The sequence below is a fragment of the Pezoporus flaviventris genome, unplaced genomic scaffold (assembly GCF_033815535.1).
Source record: "Pezoporus flaviventris isolate CSIRO_AGI_PZ_B2104156 unplaced genomic scaffold, CSIRO_AGI_Pfla_v1 ptg000036l, whole genome shotgun sequence".
In the NCBI taxonomy this organism is placed as follows: Eukaryota; Metazoa; Chordata; class Aves; order Psittaciformes; family Psittacidae; genus Pezoporus; species Pezoporus flaviventris.
In genome coordinates, this window is record NW_026892584.1 from 42,477,150 (window position 1) to 42,494,726 (window position 17,577).

At 42.7% G+C, this 17,577-nt stretch overlaps 1 protein-coding gene across 3 annotated transcripts in view; it reads right to left on the minus strand.

Annotated features, from left to right (window-relative positions):
* The window catches only part of AKT1 (AKT serine/threonine kinase 1), a 76,483-nt gene that overhangs the window by 33,673 nt on the left and 25,233 nt on the right, over nucleotides 1-17,577 (minus strand). For all 3 annotated transcript variants that reach the window (XM_061464152.1, XM_061464150.1, XM_061464151.1), the window contains exon 3: nucleotides 133-261. In XM_061464152.1, coding sequence (XP_061320136.1) covers nucleotides 133-261 — 129 coding nt within the window. The remainder of the gene's footprint in view (nucleotides 1-132; nucleotides 262-17,577) is intronic.

Sequence of the window (17,577 nt, forward strand, 5' to 3'; positions counted from 1 at the left end):
GAAGGGGTTATCATTTCAAATAAACACATTGAGTAGGCAGATTCTGATGTTACTGACCCAGCTTACCAGTGCTATGACTAAAAGAAGACATCATCCCCCAGACTGGATGAGAGAGCAGGTAAAAACACTTACGAGCGACTGAGAAGTTATTTAAAGGCGATTCCCGCTGGTCAACATCCTGCGGTCGTTCCTTGTAGCCAATGAATGTACCATCATTCTTTAGAAGAAAGTACCGCGGCCTCCATGTTTTTATGTATTCTCCTGGAAAGAAAGGATGGGAAAAGGGAGAGAAGATCAGAAAAACACCCCATAATCTGCACCCCAAACTGGCTTGCCAATACTTAGGTTTTTGTTAATATTGAAACTATATGTCACCCTGACATAGCAACAGTTTTAAGAACACTCAGTTCATTCTGATACAAACAGCGGAAAAATACAGGCACTGAGTCAGATGTTAACCATAAAATGGTTATCAGATGATTATCAGATGTTAATCATAAAAGGTAAACAGCTATGTTTTGTTCTTCCATCAACTCCGATTTCCATTCAAATTCTGCAACATCTGCCTTAAATGCATTTTAAATTTAAAAAAAAATCAGAGCAGATGTCCTATGTATTATTTTTGCTATTGTCATTTTTCATACTGACAAGCGGAGAAATTTTTTTCACTTACATTTAGCAGCGCAAGTATTTTAAACAACAATGGGTAATTTACTAATTAGTCAACTGCTTTACCAAACCAACAGTCACTTTTAGACCACAAAAAGATAATTCTCTGCTTATGTTACATAACATCACTCACTCCTCTTATGACATCTCAAGCATGAAACATGAGATGATATATCACAATATGAAGGGGAAAACACTGGATGATGTATAGCTACCACAGTGAAGAAAACAAGCATCTATTGTGAAAGATATTCCACCTTTCTCTGACAGAAAAAAACATCCCTTGCTCTCACCATTCTACTGTTCATCTGAGTAACCTGCACAGGTGACAGTCACATGACTGTGACAGAGCCACATTCAAAATGTCCAGCAGCAGAGTAAAACCAACAGTTGATCAAACCCTCAATTATTTACTGATTTACTCAGCTGGGCTTTAGGGAAGGAAGACAGGGGTTCCACCTGTGGCTCTTCTGGGGGACTTTGTCAGCATACCTCAGTTTCCCCCTTGCTCACTGCCCTTGTTGTCACTTTCTGCGGCAGTCTCTCCAGAACCTCAAACAGCTTTACATGCTGTCAAGCTGGCTCTCTAGGTCCTACGAGGTCTTGCAGTAATGATTCTACTCAGGTGAATCGCAGAAGTCCCACCTGAGGTGCTATTCAAACCAGGATACCAGCCACACATTTCCAACACTGCTCACCCCAACAATAACTGATTTTAAAATACTAAATAAAGAAGCAGTCACTACAAAGCCCCCACATCTGGTCAGCCCCTATACCCTCCTCCCTCTATATCTTTTCTCACTTGTCTGTTCAACACCAGGGAGAGGATGAGGGAGCACACTAGGAGAAAAGCTTCCTTCTGGTCTGCTGCAGCAGGAGCAGACTTGCACACCCTGTGATGCTGCCCTTGTAGTGGCTGGTACCCAGTTCCCACAATTTCTTCTGCTAGTGAGCTCTTCAAACAACTACCAGGAGTAGCAAGAAGAAAAGGTTCCCCAGATTTACTGGCTCCAGCAACCTTCTGCTGCTCTTCTGTTCTCCCAGGCTGTGCTCACACTTGTTTCCCTGCTGCTTAGCTCTCTTTCGCCAGTAATTTCTCTCCCAGCAATGTATACCCTGCCCCAGCAACTCCCCTGCAGCTGCTTTGCCTCCTTCCTCTCCTCACAGACCTCCTCTCCTTCTGTGGTGCAGTTTCAACCTGCTTTGGGCACCAGCTGTACCATTTCTTCTTCTGCATACAGAAGCACAAGCAATCCCAACACCAACACCACATGGCCAGGGGCACATGCACCCCTAGCTGCTGCTTTCACCTATTCAGCCCTTGTTAGGCTTTGAATATTCTCATCTAAAGCAAAAAACAGAGTTACTGAATTGGTGGAGAGTCACACAGAGCCACCCTTCCAGCTGCCATGTCTGCAGAAAACATCTATTTGCACTGATGAAACAGGGTGCAGGGCAAGGAAAAGAGAAAAAGGAATCTCTGAGCACAAACCTCAGTCTTTCTTTGAGACATCTGTTACAGCTGCATTATACTAACCTATAAGGGGTTTACAAGAATGTCATCATTGCTTTATGAATTTCAGAACTCCTCACCTATAGCTGTCATGGTTTAACATTTATAAGCTAGGCAGTAAGCGTAAAAGGTTTTGTTTTCAACATCTTTTTAATTCTGACCTTAATTAAAAGCTGAAAACTTTCTGGGATCAGTAGGAGATTATGAAGCCTTTCACACTTAAATTATCAGTCCACCTCAGCCCAGGTCAGTGAGATTACTCCAACCTCACTATTACACCAGTGATGTGACTACAGGGACAAGAAGATGCACAGCATACTCAGCATAGCTCTTGAGAAGAGGTTTTGCAGGTAAGGAGACAGCTGCCAAGACTGTCATGATTTTGGAACACACTGACATACTTGACTTGTCAGTACTCTCCTCTCTTGCTTAAGGCAGACCCAGAAGACCTAGGCACCATCACATACCCCTTATCATACCTGCATTTAGGACTAAATCCAAATTGGATGTGATGAAAAATAAGAGGGGCAAGACAGTTTCCATTTCTCTTACTTCCTAATCTACACTATGCATCTTCCTCCTATTTATAAAGACATATATTTTTTTGCAGATTCTGAAATTATTATCTGGTTATTTTCACTAAGTATGCATAACTTTGCACAAAATTACACTGTAATGTCACAAGAGACTCTTCCTCTTAGATTAGATGCTTATGTTTGGCTCTTATACTCTCTTACAGCTTTATTCCACCAATCTGTTTTTCTGTTAGAAACATATCATCTAACAGAATTAATCACACAGTCTTTAAAATGGTGTATTCCATACATACATACATAGCATCCTCCTCCACATTCACTCTTCCTTCACTCTTTCTCTGTGAAAATTCAAGGATTTCATTATTGCCAGGCATTTTGCAAAGCCCATTCTACTTGGACCTTCCCTTAGCTATTGCTTTAGCTGGTTCTGGGACCTGATCCACCTTTCAATTTGCAAAAAAGTAACGTGATTTTAAACTTCTTTTTCCACATATCTGGAGCTTAATGAAACCTGTAATATGGCAAGAACACATACTAGTGATTACTGCCCTTGCCAAGGGCAGCATGAGGCACATTGAAGTATCAGAGGTATAAATTTTATTGTATAACACACTAAGGTTATACTTCTGTATCTTCCAGCACACTGGTAAGACATTGCCTGGTGCATGACTTCCCAATCAGATCATCTGTAAGCATAATTTTACACTAAAGCCAGAGCAAACTGTCCTTCCTCTACAGAAGTTCTGAAACATGAATTGAACAACACAGTCATCAAGAAAATGTACAAAGTATGTATTCTTGAGAAACAAACTTACATTTTTACGATTAGCCAAAAACACTACAAAATTCCTGCAACATGTGAGAAGGACCACATTAATCATGACAGCAAGTCTGAGTATTTTAGGCAGAAAAGGGGTTGGTCAATACAGAAAAAAACAATCCTGTGGAACCACCTGGACAAAGCTGACTGAAAAACATTAACACCTTTTCCTTCCTCTGATACATACACTAAGATGTCATGCCTGAAGAGTGAACTGAGCTGTTTCAATTTTTGTCCTGTGTTTTTTTGCTCCTGTTGCGTTTTTGTTTTTAAGAATCACAAGAAGCTACTTGAAGTCACCAATACTCATAGTTATGCAGTCACACCAGAACTGTACCGAATACAGTAAAGGCAAGCATGTGTAGCAAATGCTATCAGACAACACTGAAAAAAATAATAATAATGATCCACCATGGAAAAATGAACAATTTACAAAGCAAAACATTTTTTCCTCTCTGATTCATTGCTTGTGTAATGCCCTGGCAAAGCCTTCTTTGTTTTCAGTAACAGAATGCTAACACTGCAGAGACAGGAAAGCAAAAGCATGGGTTATAAATCCTACATATAAAATCCTGGAACCAAACAGACTCCTCTGTAGCTTGCTAGCTTTATTATTTAAAATCTTTATGCACCATTCTGTTTACTCCAAGCAATTTCCAAACTGCAAAGATTCCCAAACTGTATATATCTGGAAATATACATGAAGATTGTTATAGACCAATTTCCCTTTATTGCCTTGTGTCTGCGCCCACACACTGCACATTATAACACTTAACACACACTTAGAATGTAAATCCATCTCATGCCAGAAAAGCTTTTTCACAGTAACACATACAGCAAAGCATGCTTACGACTGAATATTTCAGAAAAAGTTAAACACAAAACTCTTCTGGTTCATGAAAAGTTAATTCTACTGAGGATTTACAATAATGCAGGGTTAGGTTATTTTCCTCTCCTCACCGAATCTGGAGCTGTCTACCACTGATAGAGTGTCTAACATCAGAAACAGCTGCCACTCCCTGGGAAGCTCACAGGGTAAGTGGAGAATAATGAGCAGCAAGCACCAGCAGAACAAAAGAAAATCCATCTTTATTTACCAACTGCTGCATGCTTGTTGCTGCATCAAGCTCATTCAAAGCCAACACCACACCCTTTAATTCAGAACAGACTATACTTAAGAAGCCTCTGCTTTTTTTTTTAAATCAACTTATACATACCAATGGTTTGAAAATAAAAAGTCATTAGGTTAACTAAGTCAGCGTTCAGTGATACCCTTGATATTTCCACAAGCATTGGACCAACTATTAACTTTCTTATGCTCCAAAGTAACCCGAATAAGCCCAGGAGAACCAACTGAAAACAACGACTCAGTTATACGACATGCACTCAAGTGACCACCACAAATCCATGGATAAATAATGCATTAAACTTTCTGCTCTGAGCATCCAAACTATCACCATGAATTACAATTAAGTGTAACGCTCAAAATATTAGAGCTTTGAGTTATGCAAGCTTTCCCTACATTCCCACACACTCCAAAGATGTATGACATTCCTTGATTATACTGCCCTGATCTGCACGAGGGAAACACGAAAGTTACGCCAATCGCAGTGTTAACGTGCCACTGGTCAATGGCAGAGTGACTCATTTCTGAGCCTTCAATGTCTATGAGAAGTGGTCTGCATCCTGTCAGCCTAATAAGGCTTTGGTGAACCAGATGCCAGCTTCCTTAAAGATATGAAGCTTTCAAACCTGCCATCTCATGTGTGCTGAAGAGCGGGACAGATTTACAGTTAGTTTGTGCTGCTTGAGTAAATAGGGTAAGCGTCCGCTCATTTCAAAACCTGCTGAAATCAAAACAGATTTGGAAACAGAAAGCAGGGCTTGAAAACTTGCCTTTGCATTTCTAAAGCACTCGGAAGGAAGCCCTTTCCAAACACAGCAAGCTAATTCTGGATCTTAACGACTTGACACCAAAAAATTAAGTCTAGGGTGACCCGAATGAAAACTCTCAGTTCAAATATGTTGTTTTTTAAAAATAGCTGCACAGACACCCACCAGGCTGGTGCACCACTCTTCCCTTTCCTCAACAAACTGTCGAAACAAGATATTTAAGTACAGTGCCAGGTTCTGGGGAAAAGAAAAAGAAAGAAGGGGGGGGGGGGAAAGGAGGTTATGTTAATGTCCTTCCCAACACGCTCAGTGAGAGGATCTCTGGTTTGTCTGCCTATTGAGAGGCACAGCAAAGGGGGGCAGTTTCTTTGATGATGTTTTTGGGCCCCTCTCTGGATGCCTCCTCAGCCGCCACCTCCAGCGTACAGCTGCGGAGGCACCGCTTGTGCCCTGAATGTCAATGAGGCAGCCAGGGCTGCTGCTGGCACGCTCCCTGGCAGGGCAGCAGGTCAGCCCATTGCCCGCCTGCACCAGGCCAGGGCTCCGCAGCTCGCAGGCTGGCTCCTCTAATGTGGGGTCCCGTGGCTGCAATGGGATAATCTGGGGCACAGCAAATCCACTCCCCACTTTATTCTCCCTCAGGCAGCTGGAAGGTTGTGGAGTATGCCGGCAGCCCACATGGCTGTGAGTGATGTGACTGCCAACAGGTTAAGAAGAAATGCCTCCTCCTCCTCCGGCTCGGCTCTGCCTTTTCTAAACCTACTGTCGTTTCTCACGCTCACAGAAAGCTGCCATACAGGGCACCTGCTTCATTATCATATCTTGGGGGAATATGGGAGGGGAGGGAAGAGGGGAACGAAGGGGGATGGCTGAGCGGCCTGGCCTTCAAGCAACAAAGGGAGCCCCATGAGGACTACTCCTGGTCACCTGGCACCCCACATCTCTAAATTAACTTCAGAAAGCAACAGCCTTGGCTTGTCGCTTCCCACAAAGCTCTATGGGTGCACTGCGTAGAAAAATAATTGTATTGGAAGCTACCTCTGTCTTTAATTACACAACAGTGCAGATGGGGAACACCTAACAAAGGCAAGGAATGGGTGCTCTGATTCACAAAGCTAGGCCACGGGAGAGATGAAAAGGCAGATTACGGAGAAAGAAAAACAAATTCTCACCCAGTATGTTCTCCACGCAGGAGATGGACAACTAATGCGTTCTTCAGTTCCATCTCTGTCAAAAGGTTTGAGATCACTGCCAACACCACCATTACAGAAGATGACACCTCTGTATTTTTTAATCACTGTTTTTCAACTGTATGGTTATGTAAAACTCAGAGTTTCCTCTTTTTCTGTGTCGTGTCCCCCCCCCCTTTTTTTTTTGCTGAATTTCAGCTTTAGAAGGTCAAAAATGTTGCCATATTGCTTACAGCAATCAATTTAAGCAATACCAGATATTCCCAAAGGAGCAAAAGAGAATTAATCAGCATGTAAAAAACTCCTTACTCCTACCTTTGGCACAGCTTAGTCAGGCTAGTACTAACCTACAGCTGTCTCCAGTGGGAGAAGATGTAAATGAAGTTTCATTAAAAAAACAGCAGTTTTAAGGATAGCTACATAAATTACAGGGAAGTATGAAGTGACTTCTTTGGCTACACTGAAAACAATTTCAGAGTGAATTGCATCTCCACTACCTCACGGTGGGAGCAAAAGGACTTAAAATTACCATGGGACCTGATGAAATCCATCTGCGGGTCCTGAAGGAGCTGGTGAATGAAGTTGCTAAGCCACTGGCCATTATATTTGAGAAATCATGGCAGTCAGGTGAAGTTCCCAATGACTGGAAAAAGGGAAATATAACCCCCATTTTCAAGAAGAGGAAAATGGATGACCCGGGGAATTACAGACCAGTCAGTCTCACCCCTGTGCCTGGCAAAATCTTGGAGCAGATTCTCCTGTAAGGCACGCTAAGGCACATAAAAAACAACAAGGTGCTTGGTGACAGCCAGCATGGCTTCACTAAGGGGAAATCCTGCCTGACGAATTTGGTGGCCTTCTATGATCGGGCTACGGAACTGATGGACAGGGGTAGAGCAGTTGATGTCATCTACCTGGACTTGTGTAAAGCGTTTGACACTGTCCCACATGACATCCTTGTCTCTAAATTGGAGAGACATCAATTTGATAGGTGGACCACTGGGTGGATAAAAAACTGGCTGGATGGCCGCACACAAAGAGTTGTGGTCAATGGCTCAATGTCCAGCTGGAGACCAGTAACGAGTGGTGTCCCTCAGGGATCGGTGTTGGGACCGGTCTTGTTTAACATCTTTGTCGCTGACATGGACAGTGGGATTGAGTGCACCCTCAGCAAGTTTGCCGATGACACCAAGCTGTGTGGTTCGGTTGATACGCTGGAGGGAAGGAATGCCATCCAGAGGGACCTCAACATGCTTGTGAGGTGGGCTGATGCCAACCTCATGAGGTTTAACCATGCCAAGCGCAAGGTTCTACACCTGGGTTGGAGCAATCCCACGCACAGCTACAGGTTGGGCAGAGAAGAGATTCAAAGCAGCCCTGCGGAGAAGGACTTGGGGGTGCTGGTTGATGAGAAAATGAACATGGGCCAGCAGTGTGCACTCGCAGCCCAGAAAGCCAACCGTATCCTGGGCTGCATCAAAAGGAGCGTGACTAGCAGGTCGAAGGAGGTGTTCCTGCCCCTTTGCTCTTGTGAGACCTCACCTGGAGTATTGTGTGCAGTTCTGGTGTCCTCAACATAAAAAGGACATGGAACTGTTGGAACAAGTCCAGAGAAGGGCCACGAGGATGCTCAGGGGACTGGAGCACCTCCCGTATGAAGACAGGCTGAGAAAGTTGGGGCTGTTCAGCCTGGAGAAGAGAAGGCTGCGTGGAGACCTCATAGCAGCCTTCCAGTATCTGAAGGGGGGTTATAAGGATGCTGGGAAGGGACTCTTCATTAGGGACTGTAGTGATAGGACAAGGGGTAACGGGTTAAAACTTAAACAGGGGAAGTTTACATTGGACATAAGGAGGAAATTCTTTACTGTTAGGGTGGTGAGGCACTGGGATGGGCTGCCCAGGGAGGCTGTGAATGCTCCATCCCTGGTGGTGTTCAAGGCCAGGTTGGCCAAAGCCTTGGGTGGCATGGTTTAGTGTGAAGTGTCCCTGCCCATGGCAGAGGGGGTTGGAACTTGATGATCTTAAGGTCCTTTCCAGCCCTGGCTATTCTATGATGCTATGAGGCATCCAACACAATTAGGGAAATCTTTTCTGTAGTATACTCGCAAGCAGCTACAGCATTTTAACAAAGTAAGTTCCTGTAACAGAAAGTGTCATCACATATCTTCTGCTTTTGACAGATGCCCAACTCTCTAATATTTATAAATACACAAAAATGACAGAGGAGGTGTCAGATTCACTGAACTGAATTAAGCATGCTTGGAACAATTATTTCTCCCCTGGTAATTTTTACCTATGATGGTAAACAGCACAAGCAGCTAACAAGGCACCGAAACTAGCAAGCCTCTCCAACTTTCTAAATATCTTCCGTTAGAGGAGAGAGGCACCCACAACTATTCCTCGAGCTCATACTGAAGTTAATACAATCAGTATTTTTGCAAATCCAGCTCTTAAATACATTCCATGCATTTATATAAAAGGTGTGACTTAATCCTCCAAAGATTTTATGATCTCTACTAAAAATACAGAGAAAAAAAAAAAAAACAACAACCCAAACCAAAAACACCAAACATACCACACCCTGGTTTATTAGAACAATGAAGGGCTTTTCTAGACATTATCTAAAAGCTGATATAATTACTTTAACTCTTAGCATAAGCATCCTTAGTTGTGACTCTTGAGTTTATCTGAACACATGCCTTATTTGAATATGATATACCCAGTTCTGTTCTTCAGTAAATACTGTCTAGGGACTGACAGATAGTGTAATAGGGGACAAAGCAATGAAACACACACAAACTAAAGCTCTTCCAGAGATTAAACAAAGTCAGTCTGAAAGCACAGTTTTAGCTTGTATTCCTAGGGCTGCCAACACATAGAGGATATTCAGGAAAAGCATCATTAATTGATTAAAAATTGATTTTAATTCTTTCCCCCACTCTGCCCCATTAAAAAAAAGATTAGGAGAGCCAAACACTCAGGCAAGAGTGGTTTTCATGACGCATTTATTTGCTTTGCGAACATTAAATCTGGAAATTACACAGCAGAGGCTCCCCATTAAAATCCCAAAGCTGGTGAAGCTGAGAGGTGAGCTGGTAACTTGGGGGTGGATGCACATGGGAAAGCAAGAGCAGAGGAGGGAAAACACAGGATGCAACCACGCAGAAAACATTCGCAGTGAGCCCCTGGCTCGCTGTTCTAGGCTCCCATTACTAGATCATTGGGTCATTCACAAAGCAAATCAAAAACTCAGGGAATGGTAAAGAAATGGTGAAAAAAGGGCTAAAGGACATCAGGTGAGATTTATGGGAACAGAAGCTTTTCCAAAACAGACGATATGGACCAACTTCAGAAGCAGTTTGAAACAGAAAAAAAAGCTCTATTTGTGAAAACTAAGCTGCAGAACAATTTATGGAGGGTGAGAAATTAGCACATTGTATTGCCAACCTTCAGCTTCTGGGTCTGAGTCCTAATTTTCAACATAAATACAGAGTTGTTTTAGGCCACTTACAATAAAAGCTCTAGCAGTAATTGTGTGATCATGCTGTGCATCAGGAAATTTTTTTAAGAGTGCCAAGGAAAAAAAAAAATCAATGCAGAATTTTAAACATGTTTATACAGACAGTTACTGGGTAAATATTTTATAGAAACATGCATAAAAGCCAAGTTAAACAAATATTTCAAGGGCAAAAATAAGAAGCAACATAAAAAAGGGTGTGCTATTTATATGTCTGAGGCTACTTTGGACTTCCCTTCTTCATTTTATCACTACCAAGTCTGCAAAACCCTGGAGAAGTACATGAAGACCATGTTAGTTCTAATAAGTTTAATTTATCTTGAGCCATTTAATGGCAATCAATGGAAAAATTACAAGCACTTCCCAGAAAGCAAGTTCTAATATTTGTTATCATGGCAACCTCCTGGTTACTCCTCCAAATTTAGTATTCCAGAGATAACTTTCACTGAGTCACTACCCCAAACTCAGAAAGGAAAGTCGCCTCCAGATAACAGGAGTGCCTGCCTCAGTTCAGAGGAATTTTGCAAAATAATTTAATTGCATACTGAGAATTTATTACAGCAACTTCACCACTGGGTAACATAAGAGCACAAAGCCGCTGCAGCTCTGGTGCTAAGCTCAGCCAAGCAACGCAGGTGTAAGAAACTTTGCGAAGAATTTTTGTGCCTTGGACTTAGGTGTCTCATCACTGTAAAGCCAAGCACAATCCACAATGCTGCCTCAACAGGGACACAGACTCAGCTGGACACACCTCTGTCACTTTAAACACTACTAAAATTCATTTATTTTTACAAGAACCAGCAAAAATCTTTAGTCTCAGTATAATCAGGCTGGATTTCAGTGGTACCACAGTTTAGCCCTGTAATATTGGAACATATGTATGCACTACTAAAAACACATACCTATAATTGTGACTATTATTTTTGAGCCCCAAAGTCATCTATTCTAGTAAGCTGTACCTCTCAAAGCTGCTCAAAGCTCCAGGAGAAATGCATTCTAGACAGTAACATGGAAAGCTGTTCCTTTCACAAGCAGGAATGAAATAAAGATCCACCTGAATAAAGACTGACCTACCTTGACACTGTTACCATGAATTAATTTTAATGTTGCAACAGCATCTCAGTATGTTAAAGACAATTTTCTTTTTCTATTTTTTCTAAAGGCATCAAAAATTAGAAGTATATACCACACAGAAGCAAAAAACAGATGGGCACAGGAAGACACGAGCTTGAATAATGCTTTCCAGCCTGCAGTGACCTGAACTGTTGTTTTGGGAAGACAGGGCAAAAATTCCAATGTCCTCTTTTGCAACTTCTCCCATTCCCAAGGGAAAACCAAAGACAGCTCTGCACCCCCAGCCATCCCTAAACTCACACCAGTTCCCATGTGCAAACCTGGCACTTGCCCCACTGCATTTTTAGAGGTCAGGGTCGCAGCTTTCCTCTGCACCTGATTTTTCAAGCACAGCACACCATACGACTGCTCCTCACCATGCACATCCCCTCTACCACCTGAATCCCAAAAGTCCCGTCCCACAACTGAGCACACTCTGCTCTCTGTAGCTCATCTTGACTTGCATGTCCCCAAAGAACAGAAGCAAAACAAACACCAAAACACATCATTTGCCTAGCCAGGTTACAGCTATGTTTTGGGTTTGTAGAAGAACTTCCAACAACTTCAGCAGCTGTCCACGAGAGTTATGCTCCCACACTTTAAGAATGAGAACACCAGAAAGCTGTAAATAAAGCTTCAAACTCACATATATGAGGTTTTTTGGTTTGCCTTGTTGATAGAGAAAGGCAGAAAGAGAGAGAGAGAGAGAGAGACGGAGAAACCAAACTACAGGTCACCTGGGGTAACGTTCCTGAGGAAGGTCATCTAGGGCTATGTCATGCCTCAGGGACTTCTGCAAGGGAAGGTAGATGCACATGTACAGAAAACTCTGCATGGACACCCTGCTTTGTCGTTCTATGCTTAGTGCGCACTCTGGCTACAGCATTTTCTTCCACTGGTCCCTGATCTGATGCTATCAGCTCAGGCAGTAGCTGCTAGGGACTCCTCTACTGCCCCACGGGTCAAGCCAAGCAAAACCACCCTGAAAACCCTGCTGCTGCTGCCAACAAGGCAGGAGGGAAGCAGCAGGAGAAAGGGGGAGCATAGAGGCACCTTGCACAGGGCAAACAGTGTGGCAGACATGAGCCAAGATGAACCCATTCTGGCTGGAGATGATGCACTCTGGCTGCATCAGAAAGGAGGGTGTTGACAAAGGGGTGCCCCTGGAGCTGGATCTCTGCTGAGCAGGGAGGAAGGTACTGGGCTGCTGAGAGAACAGGCAGGGCAGGGAGAAGTGGAAGTCTGACTCCCACCCTAGGCCACACCAGCTGTAGCCATCACCAGTCCTGGTCCAGGTCCCATCCCAGCAGAAACATGAGCAGCTGGAAGGGCAGGATGTGCCCAGCCCATGCGGTGAATATTGCTCCCCATTCAGGACCTCTTGAAACACAGCCAATCAAAGCAAGTTTAAATAGCAAAGCTACATCGTGTAAATACACACACACACACGTACGTATGTTAAACAGAGCCAGCACAGAGCCTGGCCATGAGCACACATCGCTGCACTGACCCTGCTGCTTTCACAGGCAGAGCCAGTGCCCACAGGGAAATCTTCCAAAACTCAAGCCATCCTCTGGTCACTGGAAGCTATAAACTTTAGTTTATTCCCAAATTAACTCTTTCATGCATTTATTTCCTCCTCTCCTTCCACAGTGGGTGAAAACTATTTTAACATCAGCTTCAGTACCAAGGTAAGAGACAAAAATGTTTCCAAAAAGCAGTATCATTTATCCACAACAAACTAAATTAATCTTTGTTGTGGGCAGACCTTCCTGCAAATTACTGTTTTCTAAATGAACCCACATTTGGGTACAGAAATCAGGAGGTACAGGCAATACCCTCTGCTGAGCGAGGCAGAGAGAAAAAGGACCCACATGAAAATTACCATCCTGATACTGTACTTCATGATAAAACTGCAGTTTGACTACAAAATTAGCTAAGCACAAGTCCGCTACCAGGTCGCTATCACTGGTTTTAGAGTATGTTCATCTACATACTTTTCTTCCCCTCACCAGAGAATCCAAATTTCTTAGTTTAATCACCTTCCCTTTTCCAAGAGAAATGGGAGCCTTTTCAAGCAACGAAGACATCATAGTGGCAGTACAAGATTAGAATAGACTAGAAAAATAAATCCAAAATTTCTCCATTATGATGAAGTTTCTCAATGAACCTTTAATCAACAGGTTCCAAATTTCAGGTACAAAATCCAATTGAAATTGCTGCTGTTGATTTGCAAAACCACTGCTTTCTCCTGCCCCACCTTACTGAAAATGCAGTCCAAATGGCTTTTTCCATAAAGATGTATGTCCAATATTGACAGGAGATCTACGAAAAATTCTTAATGGCCTGCAAGGATTCTTGTACTTAACCCAAAAATAAAATTTACAGGAATTTATCATACAAAAATCAAACGCTCTGCAGATCAGGGCTCCTGTTCCATGCTGCAGTTAGAATCTCTACTGAACAGGGGGTGGAGGCAGTTAAATAGCTTCATTTGCAGTACTCAGTTCTTTGCACCGACTTCATGACAGCACACAGGATGGAGAGAAAGATGGTTATGGAACTGTATATACTTTGCATTTCATCAGGTATGCTTCCCTGGTTTAATCTTTAAAAAAGGAAACTGTAAACAGTAAGCTGCAAAAATGCTGATGATGAAACAGCAAAAGACAGACAGGGTGGGGGAAATAAAAAGAATTAAAAAAATGGGGTTTAGCATTACAAACATTAATGCTTTTTAAAAAAAAGGGATCCAGTCATATTTCCCCCTTCCTTTGTACTTAAGTTTAATAAAAATTTCCTCCAAGTTACCAATTTTGAGAAAATCCATGGATAAACACTTGTGTTAACCCAGTTACATGGCTCAGTGCCAAATGTAATGCCAAACTTCCCAGTTGCAAAACGAGCTGTTTTTACACACCAAAGTAACCACACAGCAGGCCTGCCGAGCCTGAAGACAGCTGACAGAGATGACTGTTGCTGTCCCCCCACTGCACCGACATCCATCCAAATACCAACATCTGCTGTGCTACAATTTACTTTTTACACAACATTTAGCAAAACAGTGCCTCTGACTGCAACATCATTAAGGAAGTAACAACAAATAAATCGCAAAGTCCCATCAGACAATTGTAAAATTAAAGCATAGTTTGTCTTGCATATGCTGAGCTTTAGTTCAGACGTATTGGACTTCAGAAATAATAAGCATTAGAATCTGTTTTATTTTATTAAACTCACAAGACAAAATGCTGTAAACTGTGACAAGTGTAATCCATCATTACAGTGCAAATTACAGTTTGGAGAATATTGACTTGACTTAACAGGCAGAGAAGCAGATGCCTGCTAGGCAGGCTGGCCTGCCCAGTACCATCATGCAACTCAGACTATGCCTGGAACCATAAGAAGTGCACTCTCAATTTGGGACCTGCTCCTTTTCAATAACCTAGAGCACGTATTTGTGCTTGCAAAGTAAGGAATTAACATGCCTAAAAACTAAAGTGTCTTTTGCTTTAACAGCAGGATAGAGCACAGGAGCCAAGGCAACCGGATGCCACCTCACAGAGGTGAGGTGGCAAGGCAGGCTCCAGTAGTGAGTCCTGTTACAAATTTATGGCCTGGGGGCTCAAACTGGGATTTAGGCTCCTAACTGAAAGCTAGGTTTAGTTAGTGGCTCCACTGTACTGCCCAACACACTTCATGTCAAAGAAGTCCCTACATGATCCAATTAGTTGTCCTTCAGACCTGTGTCACTTAGGGTGCTGCAAGTCAAAATGGGGCAGCACTACCACTGATACTGCCATGGGGCTCAGGCTTTCATGGCACACAGGCAAGAGGAAGGAAGGAGAATTTTAGTCTTAAATTAGTGACTAATTTTCTAAACCAATTCTTTCTTCATCCTGTCCTACAGTAATTCCATGAACTCAAAACTAAGGAAAAAAAAAAATAATCTTACTTTCATTTGAAACGTAGACATTGAATGAAAAAAATCATGAAAACCAACTTGAGTTCTGTTAGGCACCAATTGAAGGTTTTTCCCCTCAATCTTTCTGCTCTTCATCACCACCTTTAACACAACCTAAAAATTGCTGAAGTTACAAAAAGTGGCAATTTTTTGCGGGAACAATTACTACCTCTACATCCCCAGACAATGTGTCTGTCAGGAACAACAACATACCCAGCACTCAGCTCAAGATACAAGAATTTGCCAAGCTGTATTTCAAAGCAGTTTCACCAAAACAATAATTTCCCTCAAATCCCTATCAACTCAATAGTGGAAGACAGTAATATTTCAGATAACACAGGCAGCAAATATTTTGGTTATGTTCAGTGGACATTCTTTATCCAATTTGCAGATAAAAAACAGTCAGCATCCACAGCTAGATTAGCATTAAGTGCTGAACTGATTTTGTCTTTAATGCATGCTAAAGTCAGGGGGTTAAATACTTAAATACAAGGTTACTTAAATACTCCTGGGGGCTTTGGTCAGTGTTGATTTGTGAGACAGTGTATCAAGACCAGGTTGGTCGGGACTTTGAGCAGCCTGGCTTAGTGGAAGGTGTCCCTTCCAGTGGCAGGGGCACTGGAACTACATGATCTTTAAGGTCATTTCCAAACCAAACCATTCTATGATTCTGTAATTGAGATAGACAGACAGATTAGGTAGATATAGACAGACAGCTAGATGTCCACTGCTGGACACAGGAGAAGCCATATAAAGCAGAGCCTATAATGCAGATCCTCTCCAGAGCAGGGATTTAGAGAACAGTCTCCTCTGTGATAGCTTCTACATGTTTGCACAACAGGAGTCAAGGTCCATTGGAAACTTATCTGAAGAGCTGCTCCTGTGCAAACTTCAGGTTCAACCTTCGAGTTCAGAACAGAAACACTATTTGTTTGTCCATTTATCCCCTGGCACGGTTGGCTTTTTGTCAGACAGATGTATGCCACATGCAAGTCATTTCCCAACCCCTCCGCTCCACCTCCCTCCATGCACTCTGCGCACACTCTTACCCCTCAGCAAATGTTGTAAGAGATGAGGAAGTGTTTCTGACAGTTTGCATACTCTTCACAACAATTTTATTGCAGGGTATAAATGTTCTCTTCTGCCCCAACCCCACTTGTGCGGAAACAAAGCAAAGCAAATAAAAAAATCCATCTCTTCCCAAACAACTGAATGCCCTAAACTCAGCAGCAGGAAAGGAAAGGGGAGGGAAGGGGTGGAGAGGAAAGGACAGAGAGGATGGATTACACTGATGTTATTTTTGTCCTCTTCAAGTGGATGGGCTGAGTCAACTAAATATAGAATTTATCAAAGCAGGTGAAGAAGGAAGATGACATGAGCCATATTTTTCAAGGAGCAAGCAATAAGCAAAGTACACTCCTACCTCCTGGCCTGAAAGTTTCCCCAAAACATACTTCAATTTGCATGAGCGAGATTTGATTGAACAAATATTCAACTCACCACATCCCTGCCTTTGGACATGTGACAATGTAAATGTTAAGCAGATAGGGTTTCCTGTCTCTTACCTGCTTGTACTATATATAAACAAGTACTATGAAGTCCACATCAAAAAGGAAAGAGGTTTGCACTTTTCTGTGGTGTCTCTGGACAGAAATTCTTCCAAAGAAAGTATGTTTGCATGTACAGCTGGATAATAAAGCACCACTTGAAATCAAATGTTAAGGAATGTTACGCTGTCAGGAGTATCACAAGGGATGTGGTTTCTATGAAATTTAACCATTTATATCAAGGACAATTGCTTGCTTCTGGTCAGACTGCAGTCCAAAGCTTCCTCAGAGTAACTGCTAAGTAGTTTGAATTTCGCAAGTGAAAATCCATTCATACATATTTTTAACTCCTTCCAGTGCCTGAGCGAGCTGTGAAATGCACTGGGTGGCTGCTGCCAGAAGCACATACTCCATTCAGTCACTGTGAGCAGCCCACACTGGCAAACACACAAGCAGCAAGTCTCACCCAGGCTCTTGGGCTCTCAGAGCCTGCAGCCAAGGATGCAAACAATAGTGTTTAGCAAGGACGTTAAGTGCTTTGCTGGTATGCACATAGTAGTGAGCAAGGAAACAGTCAGAGAAAAGACAGCACCAGTCAAGCCATGACTTCAGTGGAAGTCATGCTCACATAAGCACTGTAACCTACCACTGGGCTTGAAGAACAGAAAGCTTTTATGCGGAACATTTCCCTTCTTCCATCTGTGCTCCCAGTTACCAAAGTTTCCAAAAGCCTCTCAGCCTTAGCTGCATTTGTCCTCACAACATCCCTGTGAAGTAGGGAAGTGCCGTTATCACTGTTTTACAGATAGGGAACTGGG